Source organism: Dermacentor albipictus, chromosome 3 (genome assembly GCF_038994185.2).
Source record: "Dermacentor albipictus isolate Rhodes 1998 colony chromosome 3, USDA_Dalb.pri_finalv2, whole genome shotgun sequence".
Classification (NCBI taxonomy): domain Eukaryota; kingdom Metazoa; phylum Arthropoda; class Arachnida; order Ixodida; family Ixodidae; genus Dermacentor; species Dermacentor albipictus.
This window is the reverse complement of record NC_091823.1, coordinates 51,760,550-51,784,858: the sequence shown is the minus strand read 5'-3', so window position 1 is coordinate 51,784,858 and position 24,309 is coordinate 51,760,550. Positions and strand designations below refer to the sequence as shown.

At 47.6% G+C, this 24,309-nt stretch overlaps 3 protein-coding genes across 7 annotated transcripts in view; 2 read left to right on the top strand and 1 right to left on the bottom strand.

The window, feature by feature from the left end:
• The window catches only part of LOC139057699 (polypeptide N-acetylgalactosaminyltransferase 13-like), a 95,771-nt gene extending 82,408 nt beyond the window's left edge, over positions 1-13,363 (bottom strand). The window contains exon 1 of the mRNA XM_070536438.1: positions 13,280-13,363. Within this exon, the coding sequence (XP_070392539.1) occupies positions 13,280-13,306 (27 nt within the window). The 5' untranslated portion in view covers positions 13,307-13,363. The remainder of the gene's footprint in view (positions 1-13,279) is intronic.
• On the top strand, positions 6,421-12,125 carry LOC135914066 (uncharacterized). 3 transcript variants are annotated; one of them, XR_010568199.1, is made up of 4 exons: positions 6,421-6,556; positions 6,784-6,834; positions 10,103-10,369; positions 11,902-12,125. XR_010568199.1 is itself a non-coding variant. In XM_065446795.1 (3 exons), the coding sequence occupies exons 1-3, from the start codon at positions 6,507-6,509 to the stop codon at positions 12,038-12,040; spliced, it is 411 nt and encodes a 136-aa protein (XP_065302867.1). In that variant the 5' UTR covers positions 6,421-6,506; the 3' UTR covers positions 12,041-12,125. The 3 variants fall into 3 exon arrangements, 2 of the variants coding, with proteins under 2 accessions (XP_065302867.1, XP_065302868.1); XM_065446795.1 differs by lacking the exon at positions 6,784-6,834 and having other exon boundaries at positions 10,103-10,324; XM_065446796.1 differs by lacking the exon at positions 6,784-6,834.
• Positions 13,364-16,431: 3,068 nt separating the features above from the next.
• LOC135914085 (proton channel OtopLc-like) overlaps positions 16,432-24,309 on the top strand; it is a 32,038-nt gene continuing 24,160 nt past the window's right edge. Inside the window, exons 1-3 of one of the 3 annotated variants that reach the window (XM_065446828.1) lie at positions 16,432-16,608; positions 18,014-18,084; positions 18,175-18,293. In XM_065446828.1, the coding sequence (XP_065302900.1) occupies positions 16,523-16,608; positions 18,014-18,084; positions 18,175-18,293 (276 nt within the window). In that variant the 5' untranslated portion in view covers positions 16,432-16,522. The remainder of the gene's footprint in view (positions 16,609-18,013; positions 18,085-18,174; positions 18,294-24,309) is intronic. The other 2 variants (XM_065446827.1, XM_065446829.1) reach the window with 2 other exon arrangements.

The window sequence follows — 24,309 nt, the reverse complement described above, 5'->3', positions numbered from 1 at the left end:
CCAGACTGCCCAAGCGCGTTACCACCAAGAAGGGAGGCATGAAGGAGGAAAACCTCATCAGACTTATACACTCATTCGTACTCTGCCACATAGTGTACGTGGCAGCCTTCCACAAGTGGATGAAAAGCGAAAAGAACAAGCTAGACATCCTAATCCGGAGGGCTTAAACTACCAACATGAAACGTCTCATCCAGATGGGCATACACAACATGCTCGACGAGATCGCCTTAGCGCAAAGAGACGCTCAGTTGGAAAGACTGTCATGAACAAAGACGGGCAGAAAGATCCTGTGCAACCTAGGCATCGGTTATCACGAACAGCAGGGACCAAAATGACCCGTCCCCGACCACGTACGACGGAACGTGCGGGTTGACCGCTTGCCGAGGAACATGCACCCGGAATTCAACGAAGGCAGAAGACGCGCTAGAGCCAAGTCACTGACGGACCTACACGCGGAAGACCCCGGCGCCAGACGTCGACGCAGCCGAATATGCCGGCCGCAACGGCTTCGCGATCGCGCTAGTCGACTCCGGCGGCAACGTGCGGGCGACCGCCAGCGCATCGAGCAAGCAAGTGGAGGAAGCAGAAGAAATAGCCATCGCCCTGGCCATCGTAGACCGAGAATGCCACACGATCATCAGCGACTCCACACAGGCGGTGAGGAACTACGCCAAAGGAAGAATTGCCCCAACGGCGGCACGCATCCTGCTCCGACAGGCAGACTGCGACAAGAGGACTCGAATCAAGTGGTTCCCGGCGCACGCCGGTCAAGCGTCGGAGGAGAATGCCAATCGCAACGAAACGGCACACGCCCGAGCGCGAGGACTAATCGACCGCGCCCAAGGCAACGGCCGCCCGTTGTGATTCAGCGTCAAAGACAGGATGACCAGCTATAACGAATTGACCAGGGCCCTTCGGCTGGTGCGCAGACTTCTCCCGCCGCCCTGCGAATGGCTGAGCAGGTCGCAGGCCGTGCTGTTCAGGCAACTACAAACTAGAACGCTTCTAAGCCCGGCGCATCCCGATGACAAGTACAGAGCGTGCTGCAGCGAGACGGCCACATTCGAGCACATGCTATGGGATTGCTCCAAACATCCAAGCAAAGCTAACTCAGGACGTATACCACCGCAGCTCGAGGAAGCAATTGCGGAGCGACGACCAAGAAAAACAACTCCTTGCCGTCCAGCAGGTCATCGAGGCGCTGGCTAGGCAAGAACCTGGCGAGCCGGAAACGGCGAGCGGGGATCTTCACAGAGCACCCGCCAAGATGACGACGTAGGCCACGTCCGAAGCTCGCCTGCGCGCTTTACTGCAGGCTCAATAAACGTTTCCCCAATCCAATCCAATGAATGCCTTTCACGCCAACACTTTGGCGATATATGCCATGAATGCACTGGGTATGCGCTGCTCTTCACCGGACCTCTCACCAGCTTGGGTCATTGAGTATGTGCCATTGGGTGTGCGGCAGGCCAGAAAACAGAAAACAAACAATTCCCAGCATTCGTAGGCACCGGCGCGCCGTGCTTCTTGTCTCGGAAGCCACGCGCAAGCTCTTCCGCAGTGCCACTAGATCGCTCTAAGTGTCCAAAAAAATGTCCGAGAGATGATCCCTGTTGCCGCATGACGCGTTTCTCAGCGCTGGCACGCGCCAGTGCGCCATGCATTTCGGCGGCCACGTGCAGGCGTGCGTGTGCTTGCGAATATACTTGATGTTTGTGTGTGAATACCTTTCTCTCAAACAAGAGTGCCATTCAAGGTTCGTATACCCTTTCCACCTAGTGCTCCACCTCTAGAATACGTGTACACTGACAATTATGTTGCGGGTAACAATGGCGCTACGGCTTTCAGTGCCCCAGGTAAGAGGCGTCGAACTGGCTTCACGTTGTAGACAATATGTGTAGTCTATACTATAATTATATAACCTCTATAGTGTAGAAGTTGCAGTATGCTTGCCCAACAACTGACCATCTTGCACCACAGACAAGCTGCCGCGCAACGCTTCAAGACTTGCTTTTACCGCGCCGAGCTTTCGGCAGTCCTGGTTCTATGCGTCTGAGTCAATTTTAGCAGCTTGGACATCCGCGAACGTTATTTTCAACTTGCAATCACCGGTGGTCCTAACGCATCTTCACTCTCACTTTTCTCTCCGTTCTTATCCTCAGTTGATGTGCTTCGGTGTTTCCCTTTTTTTTTTCTTCGTTCCTCCTCAATGAACTGTCTTGGTGTTCCTTTCAGGTTGGTTAGTAGGTTGGTTGATCTTACTTGTTATGGCGCAACCCACTACGGTGGACAGCTCGTGCATGAATTTAAAAAAATTAAATTATGCGGTTTTACGTGCCAAAACCACTTTCTGATTATGAGGCATGCCGTAGGGGAGGGCTCCGGAAATTTCGACCACCTGGGGTTCTTTAACGTGCACCTAAATCTAAGCACACGGGTGTTTTCGCATTTCGCCCCCATCGAAATGCGGCCGCCGTGGCCGGGATTCGATCCCGCTACCTCGTGCAGTTCGTGCATGAATCGCGTGGCAGTTGGAACAACGGGCGACAATGTCTAGCCTATATTTTTTTTCTCATAAGTCTCTTCTGTTTGGTACATAAGTGTCTTTACGCAAATAGTAGCGACGCACAACGCGGCCAGAACCGTTTGCCGACGCTGAAGAGGACGAAGACGGCCGGCGGCCACGAGCAGCCGGCGCGTCCCACGGCCGCTGCGAAGCCGGCACTGCCTCCTCTATCGAGTGCCGACGTCAAGCTGCAGGCAGCATGGCGGTGCGGCATCCGAAGCCCGCCGGCCCGGCGGCGCCGGCGGCGGTGCGTGCAGCGGCGGTGCGGAGGCAGTCGGTCGGCCCCGGAGGCCAGTCGGTCGGCCCCGGCGGCCAGTCGGTCGGTCCCGGAGGCACGGCGGCGGGCGCCACCACGGCCACGTCAAAGGGCTACAAGGACTACGCCGACACGATCACCTCCGAGATCCAGGCGATCGGGGATCAGAGCCAGGGCATGCACGATGACCCGCGGAACGCGTATCGCGCCCGGAAGACGTACCTGCTCGTCATCGAGATCGTCATGGCCGTGTGCGTCATCGCGCTCATCGTGGGCACCGTGGTCATGTTCGTCGTCAGCAGCAACACGGGAACCATCACGCTCAAGGGTGAGAGCGACGCGACGCACACGCCGAACCCCTATCAGAGCAATCGCAACGACACGAAGGACAGGCTCGTCCACGAGCCCTCAGAAGGCGAGGACGACGACCTCTACACCGCGTACACCACCACCTGAACGCCATTCTTGCGGGACAGCGACTATCCTCTATATTCTGGCGGGGAGTGAAGGGGGGAATACAGGGAGGCCAGAAAGGTGCGAGACTGCATGCGACGCTGTTGTGCGACAATGAAGCTATACGCCGCAGTGATGGAGACCTGGCGTGGGGCCTCCCAGTTGTGCTGCGCGAAGCCTATCGAGTGTCGTGCTTGCACTCGGGCAAGGGACGGCCTTCGAGCAAGTGCCAGCTGCAAGTTCCGTCGTGCTTGTTCTCTGGTGTTTTTTTTTTCTCATCACTGACATTACGAGACATTTGGAGGGCATTCATATTGCACTACGAGATTAAAGGGATGAGAAGCCTATTCCGCCCACCAATAGCTGTTAAACAGCGTCACTTCGAAATTTGCATTTTATTGCTCGAAGTATATCCATTCAAAACTCTTTGCGCTTGCATAACATTACCTCTGCAACTTTGTAAACGCTTTGTCGTTGCGGTTTGATTGCAATTCGTAAACAACCCTAATAACAACCTTAATAACCTTCGGCAAAACGCGAGTAGCGCTCAAGCATACGGCCGTATGGTTGAGTTATAGAAAGCTCTGTAACATCCTGGCGACAGAATGTTAAGGTTGACCTACATAACTGCATATGCCAAGCTTAATCCTCAACTAAATGCAATGCTGCTCTTGAAGAGGCGATTCTTGAAGCTGTTCTTGAATCAATGTTGTTCTTGAAGAATTACATTGCCTTTCTAAGGCTGAACGAAAAAATAACGCACTGGATACATGCCATCAGTGCTTATAATGCTAAAACTTCTACTGACAACTTGCCATAGAAGCTTATACTTGAACCGGAACCCTAAAATTGCCGTCTCCTGCACAGTAAGCAGCTACAGAGGTGCCACTCTTGCAATTTAACCACGCCACAAAACAAAGGAGCTCCTGGTGTGTCTCATTGAATAAGAGGCCCATCACGAACTCAAGGCTGCAAAAGTTGAAAAAGAAATGAACATATACAGATTAAACTTTCATCTGCTCTTTGCAAATCGCCGATTTCTTGGCCGTCCGCCACGGTGTGTATTTACCATTTGTGCAGAGGAACAACAACGCACATGTTGGAACCTACGTGAAGCGAGAGTTAAGCACAGCGGTTAATGAAATGCCTTACAACTAATAATGATGCTCGATTATTATTATTATTATTATTATTATTATTATTATTATTATTATTATTATTATTATTATTATTATTATTATTATTATTATTATTATTATTATTATTATTATTATTATTATTATTATTATGCGGTGATGGACCGCGGCCCTGCGCTACTGCCGATTAGCCAGGCGGTCCCAACCACGACCTACTGAACTCCAGACCTGCACAGATCTCGCTGCTCCAGCACGCCTGGTCTAGTTCGCCACTTCTGCCGCTAGGGACAGAACGTACGAGCAGAGTGGCGCAAGGTACAACCTGTTCGCTGTCGTCAGCTTCTGCGATCTGTTCAGCGCTCGTGTTGCCATTTCGGCAGGCACAAAGCGCTTCTATTCGCGGTAAATGAATAAATTCACAATGTAGAAAAAAAAACAGATATTTGCGAATGCTTTGCGTTTGAATAGTGAACCTAGAAGAGGAGGAGCGGTGCAAGAAATGTAAGCAACGAGCGTAGGTGGCAACTGCAATGCTAAATCGACGGCATAAATTTCCCTTTCCCAGCCTCCGTAAGAGATGTGGAAACATTGTTTTAAAATATTCATAGGATAATCTAGCCTTTTTTAGCTGATTACAGATAGCCTAATGTCGTAGATGACATTAGGATTTACTGCTGTGTGCCGTAGTGAAAGGCAGATGATCTAGCAAAAGTATAGTAAAAGTATTCACGAGTAAGTCCTCCGCCCCATATGTGCAATAGGTTGATCGATTCTGTTTCAAGGAAAGGTGAGCATATCTTGTATTTATTGTCGTTAGATGTCTAGCTCAGTAGAAAGCTTGCAAAAGCGATCCAAGTGCTCTAATACGTGCTGCTCTGCAGGCCTTAAATCGTGTCACGAAACTCTTTTCAAACTGTAAAGCTAGCTTTTCTGCATGGTACGGCGGCAGCATAACGGTGGTGCTTAAGATACTTACGCAGTGACGCTGTGTGCGTAATTCACTTTTTGAACTCGCGACGCATTCATGGACAGCTTTTAAGAGTTAAAATAAGTGGTAATCGTTCTGTCATCGAACATTACGGTGGTTTCAAGTTTCTAAAGAGCGCAGAAATGAATTTTACAACGTATACAATGAAACTGTTGTGTACTTTACGAAGTCTATAAGCAAAGTGATTTATAATAATCTGCTTGAAAAAGGCAATAGGAGCGGCTATTTAACGCTATTTTAGAGAGCAGCGCGGACTACACGCTCCGACATTTTTTTAGGTTCGGGCAGTCAACTTTTGGAGCCAAGCGACCGATCAAAGCCTTGTAACATCACTGTCACTGTGTTAGGAAAAATCATTAACTAGGCAAGCAGTTCGTCACAACGCAACCGCCGCCGTACTAATTACAACGCTGCACCAGTCAACCATAGAGTAGCAAACGAACAGATTATAAAACCAACCCCAACGGCCAATGGTTGAACGAGAGTGGGCGCAAGTGGCTCCCATAGAAACAGGATATCTGTGCAGGTCTGGAGTTCCAGTTGCAGGCAGGAACCTTCCCAAATTTACATATACTATGCAAAATGTTCCCAAGTCAATACAGGGACACATGCCCGTGGTGTGGTGCAATACCCACACTTTATCACATCACATGGGAGTGCAATACGAATAAGGAATTCCACAAAATAGAAAATCCGAGTGCGGAGCAGTGGGAGAGCGTGCTCTCCAGCGGCGACCCTAGCCTCCAACGGAAGCTGGTGGATCATGCCCGACGAGCAGCCACGCTCAGTGGTGCCCTGAAATAGGGGCGCCAACCATGCATGCCGGAGATCTTCATCAACCAATAGAAGATCAAGACATCCGGCACGACCGCTGAATTACTCTTTCTAGAGTAATAAAGTTTACTTCCTCCTCCTCCTCCAGTAGTAGGCGGTGGTCCCAACTTGCTGCAGCCCTTGCTGCTGTGGACAATGATGATGATGATGATGCGGTGATCATCATTATCATCATCGTCCACAGCAGCAAGTTGGGGCCACCTGGCTGATCGGTGGTGGCGCAGGGCCGCGGTCCAACGCGATCTCCTGGTCCCGGCCTCCACAAGGGCCACAATGCCACGATACTTCGTGGTCGTCTGGCCTCCGCCCATGAGGTTCTCCTGGTACCGGCATCTGTGATTGCTTTCCTTTCTAGCTTATGTCTCATGCCCTACATAGCACGCCGCGGGCTACCGGGAGGCAGTATTCTGTGTATCATGTTAACGAACTTCAAGCAACCGGATACCTTTGTTGTCCAGTTGTTGTCACTTTTGTGATGACAGTGAATGTGGAAATACCTTGGAGGCATGTGATTTTGCTTACGAGCTCCCGCCACAACCGACTCTTACAGCCTGCTCTGGGGAAGAGGAGAAAAGGAGAAAAGGAATTCTTAGATCACGTGGTGAGCAACTGGCGGTGTACGGGTTTACTGACTCAACTATGGTCCCGTCTAAATCGCAGTCTAACAGCCATGTATGTTTTGCTTGCAAGCAACATCAACAGGCGGTTTATTTTGCTGACAGTTTCTGCAGAAAGCCTTTCGTGCGTGTGCACTGTATCAGTAGAGAAGCAGCAAGGGTACAGTGTGCTTGAAGATTATGGTGCAAAGGCAAACGTATTTCAGTGTGTATTTCAAATATATTTCAAATTTATTTCATCTTCTCCGGTATTCAGTGAACCTGTTAAAGCTATTAATGCTCACGTCGACGCCCCGCTATTTCACTGCCACCAATTACCATACGAATGATAGCTATTTCACTCTGTACATATAGCTGCGGATAGAAACGTAGCGCTTGAAAACGGAATCAATAAAAATAAACACTCTTTACATCTATATTTCCGGCTATACTTTGTCGCGCAGCAGCTACCCACCAGACGTGACGAACTCAACCTAAATGTCACAATTGCTTAGGGTGTGAAGGATTTTTAACAATATTAACGACGCTGATTACACGATGCCGAGTGACGACTTATTTTCCATGTGGTGACATAACGACGGGCCAGCTAGACAGAAGAAGCGTATGCCGTCACAAGTTTGCTGAATTTATATTCCCCTTAGCATTGAAATCTGGTGAGAACCGTGTGTCAGCTCCTGCCAGAATTAGGAGGACTCCATTAACGTTCCCGAGAGACTTCAACTTCGCTGTCGGACTCGACGTTGATTGAGACCCCTTTTCTCACTCTGCCTTAGCGACCGACTAAAAGTGGACTACAATATGCTTCCCGAAGCCCGCGACTGATCTTAGAGTTATACATTTACACCTCTACAGAGTCATCGCGTGATTTTTTAAAGCAAAGCGTATTTTTTTTTTACCTACCTTCCCGGTGTTTGACGTGTCGCCGTGTATCTCGCTGAGTAAAAGTGGATCCCGGACACGGTGTATCAAAAATGGTGACTTAGTAGGCCAATACGGATACCAGTGCCCATTACGTGTCCTCGCAATGGCTTTAATGTGATTTGCCGGGCAGGCCGATCCTAGAGGCACTGCAATCAAATGCATCTGTGGGCCGTTCCCGACAGTGCTGTCGCATGTCTCCTAGAAGCAGCATGTTGACCTTAGCTTCCTTGCCTCTTTCTCCGGGTTTGTCACCATTGTCTCACTGAGGAGACATTGCGGACGGTCGCCCACGCAGCTGGGACACGGAGATAGAAAGAATGAACAAGAGCTGTGATGCTAGCGTGGAAGGGTTTGGAGAAGTACTCGCGCAGTGGCGCTGGTTCAGAAGTAAAAAATGTGTTCGTATAGTTCAGTGCGACATTAGAAGATATTTGCCGACGTCTAAAAAGGAAGGTGCTATTTATAATCCCTTTGCAATGAATATAGACTTGCTAAACGTCAATCGTTATGTTCTTTATTTCGCTGCACACACACCCATATACTTGCAATTCTACTTGGGTCGAGATACAAACATCGTCTTGGCATTGGGAGATGTGATGGGAGCCGCCCATCACATTACGAAGTTTTCCTTTGCAAACTTGTTTTTAATTTTCTTTCTGGCTTTGTTCATTCTGTGCACCTATGTAAGCACCAGCACCTGTAAGAATCTCGTTGTTGTTGTTGTTGTTGTTGTTGTTGTTGTTGTTGTTGTTGTTGTTGTTGTTGTACCGAAGTGAGCTAAAGGTATTCGCACTACATTCGCGACACTGCCATGCGCCCCCGCCTATATATTTTCAAGATTGTGCTGCACGACCAACACATGCTTCTAAATTTATTGCGCCTCATTGATGTGTTTCTGCATTCTCAACGCCTACTCTGAGTGATACTTTCCTAATGTAAGAGAGTTTAGGAAAGGTATGGAATGTTTTAGACACAGATAAGCCTGATTTATCCATCTTGCACACTTCTCATTTTGGTAATGTAAACTTTACAGACGTATTTTTGCGGACAAAAATTTTTAGCGTCCTTATTTTTTGGCATGTACTTGTGGTTTATAGTCATTTAAATTGATTTACCGTAGAAGTTCTACAGACACTGCTGAACAAAGAGCGTGATACTGTTTACAGATCTTCTGTACCCTCCGTAGAGAAACACTCGTTTCAGTGACTTTATAGCTATGGCGACCTATTATTGAGATCAATATCGCTGGTTGGAATCCCGAGCATGGCAAAATATTCCATAACTCTCCATCAGGCCTCTCACACACACACGATGCCGCTATGGGACGTTAAACCTCTTAAATGCATCAATGCATCTCTATTTGAAAACAATAAAGGCTATTCGCATAAAACTTCGACTGGGAGGTCATCCAAGTCTCTTTTGAGCAACCTCTTTCAAGTATACTTTCATGTCAAGAGCGACCTAGCTCAAGCGATAGCTCGTTCAAGTCTCTCTTGCACACGGTGCCTCTGATGCACGCTTTCTTTGTTATCAATCGCGGCTTCTGGTGCGCGTTGACGAACTTGAAGGCGCAGATACTACGCGCCTTGTTGCTGTCTTTATGTCTGCTGCGGCGCTGTAATGGTGCCATCATTTAGCTTCTCCTCAGCGAACGAATATTACCTTTGAGATTTCAGTGCGCACCTTTGATTCTTTTTGCCGTCTTTCTTTTTTTTTCGAGTGATCAGACATATGACACACAAGAGGCTTCAGACAAGATTACGGGAACCAATGCAAATGCCAATTATAACTTGAATTAAAGTCTCCTGATTACATACCACGGAAGCACATGTGCCGTACAAGAGGGTTCACGAAACAATATAAACACCAAGTGCGATGATTGTTTAACTTATAGGTTGATTGATTGATTGATTGATTGATTGATTGATTGATTGATTGATTGATTGATTGATTGATTGATTGATTGATTGATTGATTGATTGATTGATTGATTGATTGATTGATTTTAACGTCCCAAAGCAACACCGGGGCTATGGAGACATGCCTTAGATGAAGTATCTAGATTAATCTTGAGGGCCTGAGATTTTTTCACGTGTACCTAATTCTAAGCACACGAACATTTTTCACTTCGTCCACACCTAAACGGGCCCGCCGCAACCGAAAATCAAACTCGTGACCTTGTGCTCAGCAGTAGAATGCCGTAAACACTGAGCCATTGCGACAGGTAAACATTAAGTGCAAACTGATCGGCAAATGAAAATGTGCATATACTTATTCTGAGTGCTGATTTCAGTAAAGAGGTGCTTCCTGCGGGTATGCGTGCACGTTCAGGTGCGTGGTCAGCCGGCGCAACGTGGAGGACTTCGCGCGCTCGTGGTTCTCGTGGCTTCAGTGCCAGTGGCTGCCCGAGGAACATGACCCCTTCTGCTCGGCGGCCTCGACGTGCGCCCTGGCGCTGGCGTTGTCCGACGGGCGGCCGCGCAGGGCGCTCCTCGCGCTCACCTTGGAGCTGGACTTCTCCAGAGAGCCCGTGCTCCACAAGCGGATGCCTGTGTACGACTGCGAAGCCTGAACGACTACTCTCCGCTGCCTCTCTCGGTATCAGTACTGGGGCAAAAGCGGATGTATCGGCGAGAACGCATCCAATAGGTGGCGCTCACGGTCGAGCGGGGCCCGACTAAAGTAACCTTCGAATGTGCAGTCGGCCACAAAAGTCCACGCGACATGAATTCAACTGGAAATGCTATTATTTTTTTCTTTCGTAAGGGATGGCACTTCTCATTTGTTGGATGTAAGCTTTGAAACCCAGGCTTCACGGAAATCCAGCTTTTATTGCAAATCTCGCGTCCCGCAATCTTTTGCGGCCGACTGTACACTCTGCACCTTAAGAACTAAGCTTCCGAGCTACTCTTGTGGGGATAACAGCTTTTCTTATATTTAACCCTATTTCCGAGAGCCATCGTATGCCCCAGCGCAGGACGTTCACAATCTGGCAGGTCGCTATGGTTGACTAAGAGGATAAGTAATCTAATCACAAGGCGTATCCAGCGAATATATTAAACTTTTAGCTAATTTTTTAACGATTAATCTTGCAAATAAGTGTTTACTTGACATCTTAATAATAATGATATTGCAGCAACGCCCACCATACGCAAAATACCTTTAATTGCCCTAACCATACTCTAATTTTCTTACTCTGCGGACACTCTGAAATTATGTAGAGTGGTAAAACAAAGCAGGAAATAGCCAAATAGACCGATCATTGCAATTATAGTAAAGTGATGACAGCAAACTACTTTTCATAAAAAACGTAAGGAAGTTATTACGGACATTCAGAGTGATCTCTCACTCTAGCTGGGTAGTTCCGTTCTTGTTGGTCTGTTCGAACCACCGCACAGGGCAGGCAGACTTGAGCGCCGGATGTTTTCGAGCACACTTTGTACGAAACTTCCTACAATGGCCTCGCATCACGGGCAGGCTCGAGACTGGAGCGAAACACCAAGGACAAATGTCAGGTTCCGATGACGGCGGGATGGAAAACGGTTCTTAATTTTCAGACAACATTAAAGAAACCCAAGTGGGTAGAATTAACACGAAGGCTTCCACCACGCCCCTACAGCGTCTATATTGCCAGTCCGGTTGCAGCATCGAGAGGTGAACTGCGTAGAACTTCATCGCTCAGCAATATGTCCTTTCGGTTGCCGTCCGCAGAACAAGGGGGGAGAACGAAGATAATTTAAATCACTCATAGTGCTTTGACGCCCATGGTTTAGTGTGTTCTGCATCCACTTAGGCTTGGGACTTTACCCATACAGTAGTGAAATGTAGCCGCAGAAATCAAGCCTCTGCGTCCTCTGTATTTGGTCTTCCACCTAAACCTACCCTACGCCTACCAGTGGGTGGCACAATGTTATCGTCTTCCGCTCATTCCCATTGTTTCGTTTATTTCCTTTATAAGAGTATTGAACCAATTACGCTATATCAATTTCCTCTTTGCAGTACCATCCTCTCCTGCGCATTCATTGTCAATCACGAGTGTTGGATTTTTCTGTTAGTGCTGTTAAATGTAGATTCGGCGCACGCACGCATTTATTGTTGTTATCTTACGTTTAATATGCGCCTGAACGCAGTTGCTGGAACCGAGTGGGAAAGGTGCCAAAGTTCGACTCTGCTGCCCGGAATCCTCAAAATCGGAGGCAGGGTACCAACTTCCCGTTACAGCGGCGAACGGAGCAGGCATTCCACAATGTGTCCTTTTCGCTGGGATAACCCTGTGCCACGATGATAAAAAAATTTCCTGTACTAAAAGAACAAAAACATCGGGAACGGAAACGCGGATTTCTGTTTACTTGTCTTATGTCGATGGTGCGCTTGACTTGTCGATGGTGCGCTTTCACCGCACCATCGCAATTAACCTCACCCATACAGGTCGAGAAGTTGCGTTCAGTCGTGACACTGCAATGTATCCACAGTCTTTTGTCTCACCTGTATCAGGTTTGCTCTCGCTGATACAGGCGATCTCGCAAGCTCTTGCGAAACTCTGCTATCGGTTATCAGGCAGCAACTTGACACTGCAGCAGGCCCAGCATGTTTTCTGTGGGGTACCGAGCTTGTAGCCGAAATCACGCCCAGCATTTCTTTTTTTTACTTCGGTGGAAACGTATTTCGAGAGGGCGCGCTAAGAATATGCAAAGCGTATTGTGTAATACAAAGAACATTGTCCAGCTAACAAGACACTGAACAGAGGCGCTAAGCTTAACTTCTAGAATACACTTCTGAATGGAAGGCTTGTTAGCGGAAAAAATAATTGCGACGCGACAAGTTTCGTCATTTTCTAGAAGTTTCGTGTCGTCGCTTCTATGTATGTAATAAAATACTTGAGTAATTGTCGCTTACTGCAAATAATTTATAGAGATTCAATTCGTTTACGGATTCGAGCGAGTAGTTATTGCCTCGCTCTCTTGTTTGTTTTCATCTGCTGGGATACCGTATAACAAGAACTCGACTTAATTACCCTATCGCCGCAAGCTTAAAGGCAGCCAGCTCGAGCTCTCCTCGTCTAAGAGCCTAATCTAAAAGCCTGACCTAACGCTGTGCGTTCCGAAACACTTTAAAAAGTGACGCCAGCAAATTAAAAGCAAGGCGAGAAGAAAGTCGGGTAAGTTGGGCTCGTTGTTCCTGCTTTACTGCCCTACACTTTGAAAGGAGACATGAGGACATATGATAAAGAAGGAAGGGACGCGACAAAGTCAACGTGCATGCAAAAGAAAAAGAAAAAGAAACACCGTTAACTTCGCATTCAGACGCGCTCGCACAGTCTACTTGCCTTAAAAAAATAGCGGCACTGCAATATCGTCCTGTGTGGAAAACGTTCGCCTCCAGGATTCTGGTGTGTTTCGCTGCGAGAACGTACACTGTCCACTAGGATTAGAGTACGTACCGCGGTGATATGCAGCCGGTGTTCATCCAAGAACGAACAGTGGCACAGGACAAGCCCAGTAGACTTACCGCCATCGCAAAGGTTGCACGAGACATTGTCCGCTGCAGCTATGCTCGTAGCAAAAGATTGAGCATTCGAGAGGGCTGCGTCCATCTGCAAGAGAGACAGTTAGGTTGCTTAGCAACGAGAGAGACCACGCGGAAGACAAAGTCACAACGAAGGGTCGAGGGAGTGCAAGGTGAAGATGGTAAAGTCTTCTGGACGTCACTGTTGTAATGAGATGAGATTTTCAACTTACTGTAAAGGTTCAACAAACACGCGATGACAAGAATTCGCACATCTGCTCGAAGACGTAAAAGAGCATCCGAGGGCGTCAACCTACACTTGCCCCACGTGCCGCTGTATAGCCTGACTCTCCTATATGTTAATGACAATGTATGCAAGAGCACAACACAGAGAATACAGACACACATCACAGCGTCTGCGGCGTGTGTCTGTATGTCTCATTTGGGACTGCGCCCTCACGCTACTTTGCCATTTAGTAAGCGCAAGTTAGCAAAGAGCATGTCCTTACCCGCCGTGGTTGCTCAGTGGCTATGGTGTTGGGCTGCTGAACACGAGGTCGGGGGATCGAATCCCTGCCACGGCGGCCGCATTTAGATGGAGGCGAAATATGAAAGCACCCGTGTATTCAGGTGCACGTCAAAGAACCCCAGGTGGTCAAAATTTGCGGAGTCCTCCACTACGCTGTGCTTCATAATCAGAAAGTGGTTTTGGCACGTAAAACCCCGTAATTTTTTAAGAGCATATCCTTCTCGTCAAACTGATTTGAACAGTGATATCTATGGTTGAGGCTGATGGCAGACAGACTCGCAATCGCGGGTCACTTTAAAAATGCGATTGCGCCGGTTGAATGAAACAATTGGTACTGAGTTGCGGTAAACAGCTGCGGATCAGCAGCGTGTTGCGATATCTGTGGAGGACCAGCCATCGCTTACGATATGATATTGACATGTGTACTTTTATCAGGAACTGCATTTCACCCGCTAACCACTTGAAAGTTATCGCTCAGCGCAAGACGCACCTGCGTGATTGGAACTTACTCGAATGTTATCGCGGATTTTGTCTGTTGTGTACGTTCGGCTTGTGTAATCGGATTGCATGCGCGTTACTGATTGAGTATTAGTTCCTGGAAGACGCGCGGGCACTGGAACCTTGCACGAGTAATGCGTAAGAGGCGACGCGCTTGACTCGCAGATCAGATTTCGATGATCGCCGACGGTGCCTGCCGCTGTCGTTCTCCTTCGAGTGTCACCTGCTTTTGTGTGGGCACAGGTTCGCCCACATAAAAGTTAGTTTCGTGATTCACAGTCTTGCTATACGGTGTCCTTCACCGTCGCTACAACGTGACAGTACATAAGTATTAAGCGAGGTAAATGCCCTTAAAGCGTATGCTTTTCTGGGACTTCCTGTTGCATAGTTTCTTTTATGTGCTAGGCGTTTTTAATGGCTGAATGACTTAACTTTTCCTTTGAAGAAGAAAAAAAAATCGGCCACGGTCTCATAGCAATACTCTTACCTTTGAAAGTCACACGCATCGCAATTTCATTTATAACAAGTCTCATTGTTCATTTACGTTTTGATGAAAGCATTCAGAAATTAATGACTAGCAATCTAGCATCTAAAATTTTCCCCTGAGACCCGGCAACAGCTCAAGGACGTAAACGCTTTTCATGTAAGTTATCACGATCGACTAGTATGTTACAAAGGTGAACACTTTCTTTATGCGTTTAGCATCCTTCGGGAACTTTTTCCGACTTTGTGGCATGCGTACATCAAACTTATTTCGTCGAGTGACCCAGGTTGTCTACTAGCTTGGGCCACTGTCTGGACCAAGCTGGTAGACAGTCTGGACGGGTAGACAGCATAGGCCACTGGGTATGTGTATGTGTAACATAGGCCATTGGGTATAGGAAACTCGCTCATGGCTACTGTCTGTTCTAGTAGACGATTTGTGCCTCTGAGTGTGTGCCCGCACAGTCAATGTCGGCGCGGCGTATGGGATATTCGTACACGCCCCTCCTTGGTCAATCCCGCAGAATGAGTGTGCCAAGGTGACATAAGGTACACGTAACCTTAGACAGTGTTACGCTGAGGTGAAGACAAAAACGGCACAGCCTCGCTGGGCTGTGTTAAATGCAGCGATCGCGAGGGTTCGCGGTGACCGACTGTGCGCCTGTATCCATGTACGCGGAGAATGCTTCCCTTTCGCTGCGAGTGCGTTTTCGCATCGTGCCCCGAGCTTTAGGCAGCAGCATATGAGCATTTGACAGCACACAACCAACCAGTGTTGCGTGTTCGCTATCAGAGCTGTTCAAAAATAATTTTGGTATAACTACGGACTTCGACACCTACCAGGGCGATTTCGTATGTCCCGTCGCAACGATTCAATCTTTTTTTTTTTCTAAGGTCTTGGGCGTTTAAATACCATTATTTTTTCAGGTTGCCTCGCACCGTATGTTTATCGGTCTTCTCAGCGAGCAATTTCCGCTGCTTCGTTTATTTAATCCAATACAATGCTCGGTGCTGCACAAGGGTGAGCATATGTCACGCCTCTTTTTATGTGCGTTTTATGGTTCCCTTTCCATTAGTGGGAACATGCCAGTATCTAGCATCAAAAAAGTTCATAGGCCAGAACTTCATGACACTAGCCGAGAAGCGCGCGCGGACGAGCGTCTCAGTACGCGCTCTCTGCTACTCACCGAACATCGCAACCCCGACGCCGTATTAGAAATCTCAGACTCTAGTTGTAGCCGACGGCTGTCTGCCGGTTCTAAGTTTTGCGAGCGAAGCTTCACGCAGCTTCTTGTCCTGCGGCTATATGTAAATAAGGCTGACACCGATCTCCGTTGCGTACGCCCGGCACTGCGGCACTGAGCAGCAGCCTACCATGCTGCACGCCTCTAAACGCAGCCATTACCTACTATAGTGCTTTCAAATGTTGTCAAGCAGACATCCAAAGCGGGAAAGCCTCGCCACTTAATCAAAACTGCGGCGCAGGTGGGACTTTAAACTTTCGTTTTCAGCTCGCTTCGGCGCTTCCGAAGCAGCCGACGCGGCCACTGCATCCACGTGATCCCTCATGCCACGTCACACCGACGGTGGCGCCAGCTTTTCCAGTGGTGGAGCTCGCCCCCAATACCATCCTCAGACCTACGGCGTGACTGAGCGACATGAACCGGACCATCGGTGACACGCTAAGTACCTTAGAAGGGTACTGTGTTGGGCTAGTTGGTAACAGTTCATGATAAATGTTATTTGTGCACCACTTGAAACGAGGAGTAGGAAACGACAGGCACAAGCGCGAGTGCAGTCAAGTGGGTTTCGCCAGACGGCCGTGAGTGGAACAATGGGCTTATAATTCTTCGCTTATATTTCTTCCCGCCTCGAAACTGCCGGTTATTCTTCTGTTTTATCTGTGGTTCGGTCACGACCCTGCATTGTTCGTGGACGCTCCCCTTTCCTCTGCTAGTGCCTCGCTGCTCGAGGCACTAGCAAAGGAAAGTGCCTTGACCACACGCGGAAGCTTGCCTGTACCCGTGCGTTGGCATCCCATGAAACTAAAAAACGCATTTGCTATCACTGGCACCATCACTTACGCTTTTCATTAGGTTTAATCGTGCTCCTTTTGTGCCGAAACTATTGACAGCGCGAAGCGGCATGAACTACACATGAAAGGTACACGGACTAGCGCTTATCAATAGTTTCAGTATGGAATACTAACGTGCCCAACATACCGTCCCTTCGAAGCTCCTTTACTCCTCTTGCCGCCTAATGGGCCTGTCAGAAAAACTAATTCCGTGCTACGAGGGTACTTGCCGCTTCTTAAATTACCACTGTCCACCTATGAGACAGTTCCCGTCAGCTGAACCATGTCGTCTGGCAAAATATCACCTGGCTCGTATATGAAGTTGGTTCGAAGCCAATGTGCAGCGTACAAAGACTCACAATAGGATATACCGTCCAAAATAATTGAATTCTGGTGTTTTACGTGTCAAAACCACGACTTTATTATGAGGCACGCTGTAGTAGAGGACGCTGAATTAATTTTGACCACCAGGGGATCTTTAACGTGCCCCCAATGCAAGAGACACGGGCGTTCTTGCATTTCCCTCCCATCGAAATGCGGCCGCCGCTGCCGGGATTCGATCCCGTGACCTCGTGCCTATAGCACCGCAACACCAAAGCCGCATAAGCCACCGCGGCGGGTCACCGCCCAAGGGAGTCCAATAAACAACACCGTCAAGTAACTTGTTCAATCCTCAAAACCCATCATCATAACAATTATTTTTAAAAAACAGAGTGTTGGACGAGGTCATCACTATGGTATTAACGCAAAACCCAGGGCTCCAGAAAAAAAATCCGACTTTCCCAGCTGGTCAGGTTGAATGAAACACATTTTTCATGACTTGCGCAAGAGACGGTAAACAATTAACAATCCCGGCAAGAAATATGTGTTCATGTCTTTTTCTTTGTTGGCGTGCCGCGTTTAGCTCCAGTTTTAAACAGGGTTGGTCGCGGTGGCGATTACAAAAAATAACTGCACGCACAAACAACACGCAAGCGCACACGGACCTTACAATGAGTATTGCGCAAGCGCGTCCCACGCATATAGATGGCGACGCTGTCCGCTTATCGCTCCCCGATTTCAATCGGGCATCCCCTCCCTATCTTTCTTTTGTGACGACCACATCGCAAGTATTTTCCTGCCGGGGTTTTCTTCGGTGCACACGTTTGCGCAGATGGATAGCACGCCGCCGACAGCAAGCCGTGTGCGGGGAGTCAGCAGCCATATTAGCGGCGAAACAGAGTTGTAAGGCCCGTGTCGTCTATAGACGTGTTTTTTTTTTTTAAGGGGGACGTGATTGCGGACTATGTCTAACTCTGGGACTTACGTTGCAAGCGCTGCGCGAGAACTCGGTGTCGTCGAACAGAATGTGCAACGCCGAAAATACGACCTGGACAGGCCTCCGGAGAACTTCCAGCTGGACTCCTTCGTCGGGACGCCAGAAATCACGGTCGGTATGCAAACGCCACTGTACGGTCCATTTCATTCGACTCGGTTGTGTTACTCAGAAAGTGCCTTCGGACGAACGCGTTTCCGTTTGAAAGCGCTCTGACTCTGTTGCATGCGCAGTCACTTCTGTTGCACGTTTATACTCTTTTGTAGAATACTGTGCTCGGCACGAACATGGCGCCAGTACAGGCTGAGAAAGACGCGACGATTGTTGCCGACGTGGAGCCACTAGATCCCTGACTGCTTCTCATGCCCACCTGGGCCACAGTGCCATCGGCAGTATACACGCGGTTTCAATTGAACGACCCGCAGCTACCTCCCATCTGTGACGAAGGAGAATATTTCATGCCCCCTCGCCATTCCGAATGAATGCATGCTTGCTCGCATGCATCCATGCGAATGCATGCAGCTGTGACAGTTGTCCAGATGGACTAAGCGTCGAGACAGAACAACAGAAACGGGAACATGCCGCGCCGTTGGATGGAGTTGACGATGCGCTGTTTCAGCGAGTTAATGCATGTATCGTGCTGTACACACAACTCGGGAAAATTAATTCACGAAGGACGAAAGAGTGGCCTGGGAGCGCTTAGCATGCCATGTTTTCTCAATCGTGCTATTTGTAGCTCATGCGTGGTTCCCGGGAGTTCTGTTGTTGAAGGCACTGTGATAGCTTATCACGATAAAACGCTCCGATAGCTGATTAGGAATATCGCGGTTTCTTTTTTTTTTGTCCCTTGAGTGACTAGATCCGTGTTACGTTAGAAGCCCTATAGTACTGCTAGGCTATCTAAGCCACTAAGTTCAGCCACGTTAGTAAATTGCCCGTCCTCCTATATACAGTAAATTCTGTGAATTCGCGCTTCCGTATACCGACGCTAAGGTATCTGGAAGTTATTATTTGACAAATACTGTGAGCCTTGCACATGATACTAGAGGGAGCGGGTTTCAAAGTGCACATGAACGTACAGACGCTACAATTATTTGCGTAATACAGCAAAAATACAACAAACAATTCATTATAAGCTTCATTTAGGCACACTGCATTCCGATGAGCCGAAATGCAAAAACGCCCGTGTACCGTACATTCGGGGCACGTTAAAGATGCCCTGGCGGTCAGAAATAACCCGGAGTCTCCCACTACGGCGTGACTTATAATCAAATGGCACGTGAAACCCCAGGATTCAATTGATATAAGCGCACCGACGACAAGGACCAGCGAGTGGACACACGAAAAGCGCTTGTGTGTCCTCAACTCGTTTGTCTTCGTCGTCAGTGCGCTTAAAATAACCTTAGTTGTATGCCTTGCCAACAAGGCCGTACATCAACCGTTGTCAAAATCATTAAGTCTCGTGAGCAGAAAAAAAAGCATGTCAAACGGCGAGAAATTACGGGCGGTCACTTCAAGAAAGATTAGCCTACATTTTCTTCGGTAATAGGGAACATTTTTCTGTGAAGTGAGTGAAAGTGGGATAACTTTGCAAATAATTTAGTGTTGTTCTTTGGTAGTATAGTCTCAGCTAATACGTAGTATCGCCGTTTCATACCAACTGCAACTAGATTTCACTTTGGCTAAATTGGTATAGATGAGTAGTACACAATACTGAAGCAATCTTGACAAAAGCAGCAGGACTGGTAATTGTCTAATTTTTTTCTTAACGGCCTTTAAATAGCACCTAAGCAGATGACATCGGCACGTAGTTGTTAGCGGATGTACTTACTTAATCTTAGAGGTCATGCCGAGGCGCCGCGTACTTTGGTGGCGAGCGGCAGTGGCGTTCTTTTTCTTTTTTTGTTTGCAGTTTACCTATTAAAGACGTCTGTATTGGCGAGTTTTCCATGACGCATCCATTTCACTTGCAAATGTAAAATTTTGCATGGAGGCTGCTATAAAACTACATGTAAAAGTTTGGAGGCTGTTATAGAACTACACCATCTAAAGCTAAGCCCTTTTAACGTGGTCCGAAGTTTTGTGGCAGTTGGCCTTATTTGATGCACTTCTCTCGGCCAGCTGCATTTACGTTTCACTACGTTCGAGCTACTGCATGTTATCCTCAGCAATATCCGGCTTTTGTAATTGGATAGGCAAAACAGCACGGTAGGAGAACGCCAACATTTATCTAAATTGGACATTTCTGCCCAGTCGTTATCTTGCAACTTTTCGTGGACGGCTCAAAGTCTGCTTATCGACGACACCGCGTTGGCGGAGCTGCTGCAATGCTCCAGAGATGAGTGGCGGAAATTGTGCGTCCACAACTTATTCTCGCCATCCCCGTTATCTCGTGCAAGGACGTGCGATTCAGTTCTTGACAAAGATTAGAAACATAGTGCTTGAAATCGTCGCTCACGACACTTATCGCGCTTCGTCCATCTCTGCAATGAACGCATGTTCCGAACTTATACGATAATGATATGCCCATTTCGCGCACCAAGACCGGACAACTCTATATGTGTCAGCCGCCTCCAATCGTGGCACAATGACATTTTCTTTTTTTTTTGTCAGATTGTGCCATGTTTCTAACTGTATTCGTTATCATGTGAATCGGTAGTGCTCATTATCTCGCTGTTTTAGTGGCTCGCGCTTTCCACCGTGAATTTTGACGAATTTCCGTTGAGATCACTTCAGCAACAGCAGTATCGTATTGGCAGTGCTGTATATATATTCGCACGCATGCTACGTAGCATTTTCGGTTAAGTTCACAATACCTTTTCTAAATGCTTAAGGGGATCTCTCACCTGCGCAAATGAGCTTCGCGCGTGCCACCCGGGGCGGTCTGCCTGACACAACCGGTGACAGCATACCAATACGCAAGATTGATAGCGCAAAGTCGAGGGAATTAGAGAGGCGAGACAGGTGCTGTGTGGAAAATTTAATTGCTTCAAAAACTACCAGCCAGCACTTATAAGCGCACCAACCGGACACATTAAGTAGCCGTAGTTCCATACAATTACAATATTTCTCATAATCTTAAATAGATAGCTGGTCGCGCACAGGTATTGCTAATTACTTTCTGCTCCTAACAAGCTTGTCAGCCTGTGCAAGAGAACCATGCCTAACATGTCACAAATATTGTCTTAAGAAGCATAAATACAGCTATGTAGATTTCGTTGACTCGTATATTTGACTCGTATATCGTATCCCTTTGATCTGCGGCAAATGCTATACATAGGACTGTTCGATGGGTGCTTAAATGATTGCTTCAGGAAGCACAGATGTCGCGTGCGCAAATCGAGAGACAGTCTTCTTACGAGGCTCGCAGCAGCGCGTTCCGATGTCAGCCAGAGTATCAAGAATGTTAGGTAATTTCTGACGACAAAGACAGATTACAGTAAGGGATTTCTGAAGCCGAAATAACTGACAGTGTCAACTCACTCTATGTCGTGTTATCGAAAAAAGTGAAATTCCCTGTGGCCGATTTTAAGTAGTTTCTAAAGTACCGGCTGTGGCAAATTGACATGCACACTTCCTGTGAAATCATGCATACGCGTTCCCTGCCCGCTTTCAAATAAACATTTGTTGAAATTTGGCGCTTGTATGTCTCGCATCCTCTGTCCTTATTTCGGCTTTGGGTTACCACTCCTTCGCCATGTACCAACACGTCCAGACTGCTCTCGTCTAGGCGAGATCCTACACTTTACGAGACAGTGACATTCACTCGCACCAGGATTGTGATGATTACCGCTCCAGTGATTAGCTTGCCAAGATCTCGGCGAACGCACCTTTCTCCCAATCTTCGCAGGCTTTCAGAACGCAAGGAGCTGCGCACTGAGTACCCGGAAGATATTCGAGCTTCACGACGAGCGTAAATACCCATCGGAAGCCACTACAACAAGATGTTCCGTCAGTAATGCAGACTTCTGTGCTACATTGAATGCGAGAAAACCCGTCGCTACGATTTGGCGCGTTATAATGGGACTGTGAAAGCCAGCCAAGCAGCTCTGTGCTTTCATTGCTCTCATTGCCCGATTGTTCATCAGTGAAGGAAGTTGCGGATGCTGCTTTCTGGATTTGGACATCGCACAGTGTGCCGTACAACTTCCACCACTAGGCAGCCTGAAGCGATTGTGCATTCAATGGATCTTCCTTTCTCACTACAAGAACTCTCAGTTGTCATAGCTGACACGAACAAGTAGTGATAATCTCCAGGTCACGATGGCATCAGCTGTCAGGCTCTTACGCATCTATACCGCCACTGATGACTCCGTCACTTAGACATGGACTTCATGGACAAGCGGTGGAGTTCCTGCTGCGTGCAAAACTTATCCGCGTAATCAAGTCAGTAAACAGCTAACGAGCTTTGCTTCCTTCCAGTTGACAGGCCTCCTTAGGTGTGTCGACAGGGTAAACGAAAATTATTATTAACGAAACAACATATGTGGCGACTTCTAAGGGCCTCAAACACAAAATTCACGAAATATATTTTTCGCAAAAACTGAGGCATCCGCAATGGCACAGCGATAGGATCTTCAAGAGCCCAAGGAGCTCTGGTCTTCCTCCCTACGAATTTCTATACTGTGTTGACACGAAACCTCAATCAAGGATAAGACGACTACCTCGGGAATTGTAGACACTTTACCATCAGCTACGACTAAACGTGGCGTACACTAAGAGCCTCCTCTACCGCCTTGGCCAAAAATCCCCTTTTGCGACAACAAGAGCACTGCGGTATCAATCGGACATATTCTATTACACTTTAGAGCGTACAGTGACGAAAGGGACATATACAAAAAAAAACGCGGCAACATTCTGTTAGGGCCCTACGACACTAAGGTACATATTAGGTAACTGGCAAACTCCATCAACGCAACGTCAAGCACGCGACTTCTTATTTGATCAGTTTCAATCAATTAGCTTTCTCTCAGAACTCTAGCTGTTATTCGGAATGCTGCATCGCATAAAAAACAAGCAGCGAAGCCAAGACTACTGATAAAGTCGGACAAATAGGAGCCAACGTGAAATAGTCGTGTTTTTTTTTTCTTCTGCCCTCCTCCTTCAAAGGCCTCTCCCTCTTCTTCCCTACCTTTTCAGAGAGTAGCATGTAGGCGAATATTTCTACGTCGACAAACCACTCTGCTTATATATAAAAAGCTCTCTCTCTCTCTCTCTCTCTCTCTCTCTCTCTCTCTCCTTATTTACATGTCTCGTGGTTCGCCTATATTTAAGGGTTTCCTGGTCACAGCGGTGGAGATTACTTTCTTTTTACGGTTGTGTTTGAGTTGCCTGAGTTAACGACCAAACCTCAAAGTTTCAACACAGTCTGTGGCTTTTCATAGACCCTCAAAAAAATGTTCCTGACAATGGAGACCAGCTAGCATGGCATAAGATTGGAGCCGCGAGCGGCTCGGCCTGGTTGCCCGCAGTTCTTGGCATATACGCAGCATCTGTAGCGACTGGCGCACAGAAACCGCCTTGCGAGCAATAAAATGGTACAAGTGAGGCTGATCGATAGTGAAAGGAGAGCTGTTTTATTTATTATAGAATTGCTTAACTACGAGTACCACCTAAGACACCCGAGCCGTTTTATTACGAACAGGCACTACGAGTATCAATTTGGGTTCAGTTCCATCCAAATTTTTATCGTTTTAGATCAGGTTGTGGTTCCAAAACCTGCCTAACTGCGTTGAAAAATGTCGCCAAAAGAGAAAAAAAACTTGCCTCACAGGAGATTACTCTCTGTGATGTCGAAATATAAGTCATTTAGTTAGCGAGAGCAGTTCGCTATCATAGCATATTTGTCCATCTGAGGTCCCCCAATACATGAAAGAAAACGACCTTCGTTCCACGAAGCGCGCACGTATTTCGCGTGAGCGTACTTCCCTCAGTTCTGCAGTCATTGGTTACCTAGTTATTTTCATATTGTACATGTAATTGTTTGTTATTGTTTCTCTCATTATTTGTCTTATTTTTGCCGAGCACGTTCGGCTCGAGCTTGGTATTTAGCGAGAACGTCGGGATCGATAGACTGACGTTGTTCTAGGCGGCGCTTCCGTTGCATCTCACTCCTTCTAGCTCGCCGTCCAGCG

Excerpts from the sequence above, each read along its gene's own strand:
- LOC135914066 (XM_065446795.1), top strand. The coding sequence starts at position 6,507 with ATGCCACGATACTTCGTGGTCGTCTGGCCTCCGCCCATGAGGTTCTCC. Across the intron at positions 6,557-10,102 it reads CCGCCCATGAGGTTCTCCTG|GTGCGTGGTCAGCCGGCGCA; the intron begins GTACCGGCATCT and ends GTGCACGTTCAG. Across the intron at positions 10,325-11,901 it reads CTCCACAAGCGGATGCCTGT|TTGCTGGAACCGAGTGGGAA; the intron begins GTACGACTGCGA and ends GCCTGAACGCAG.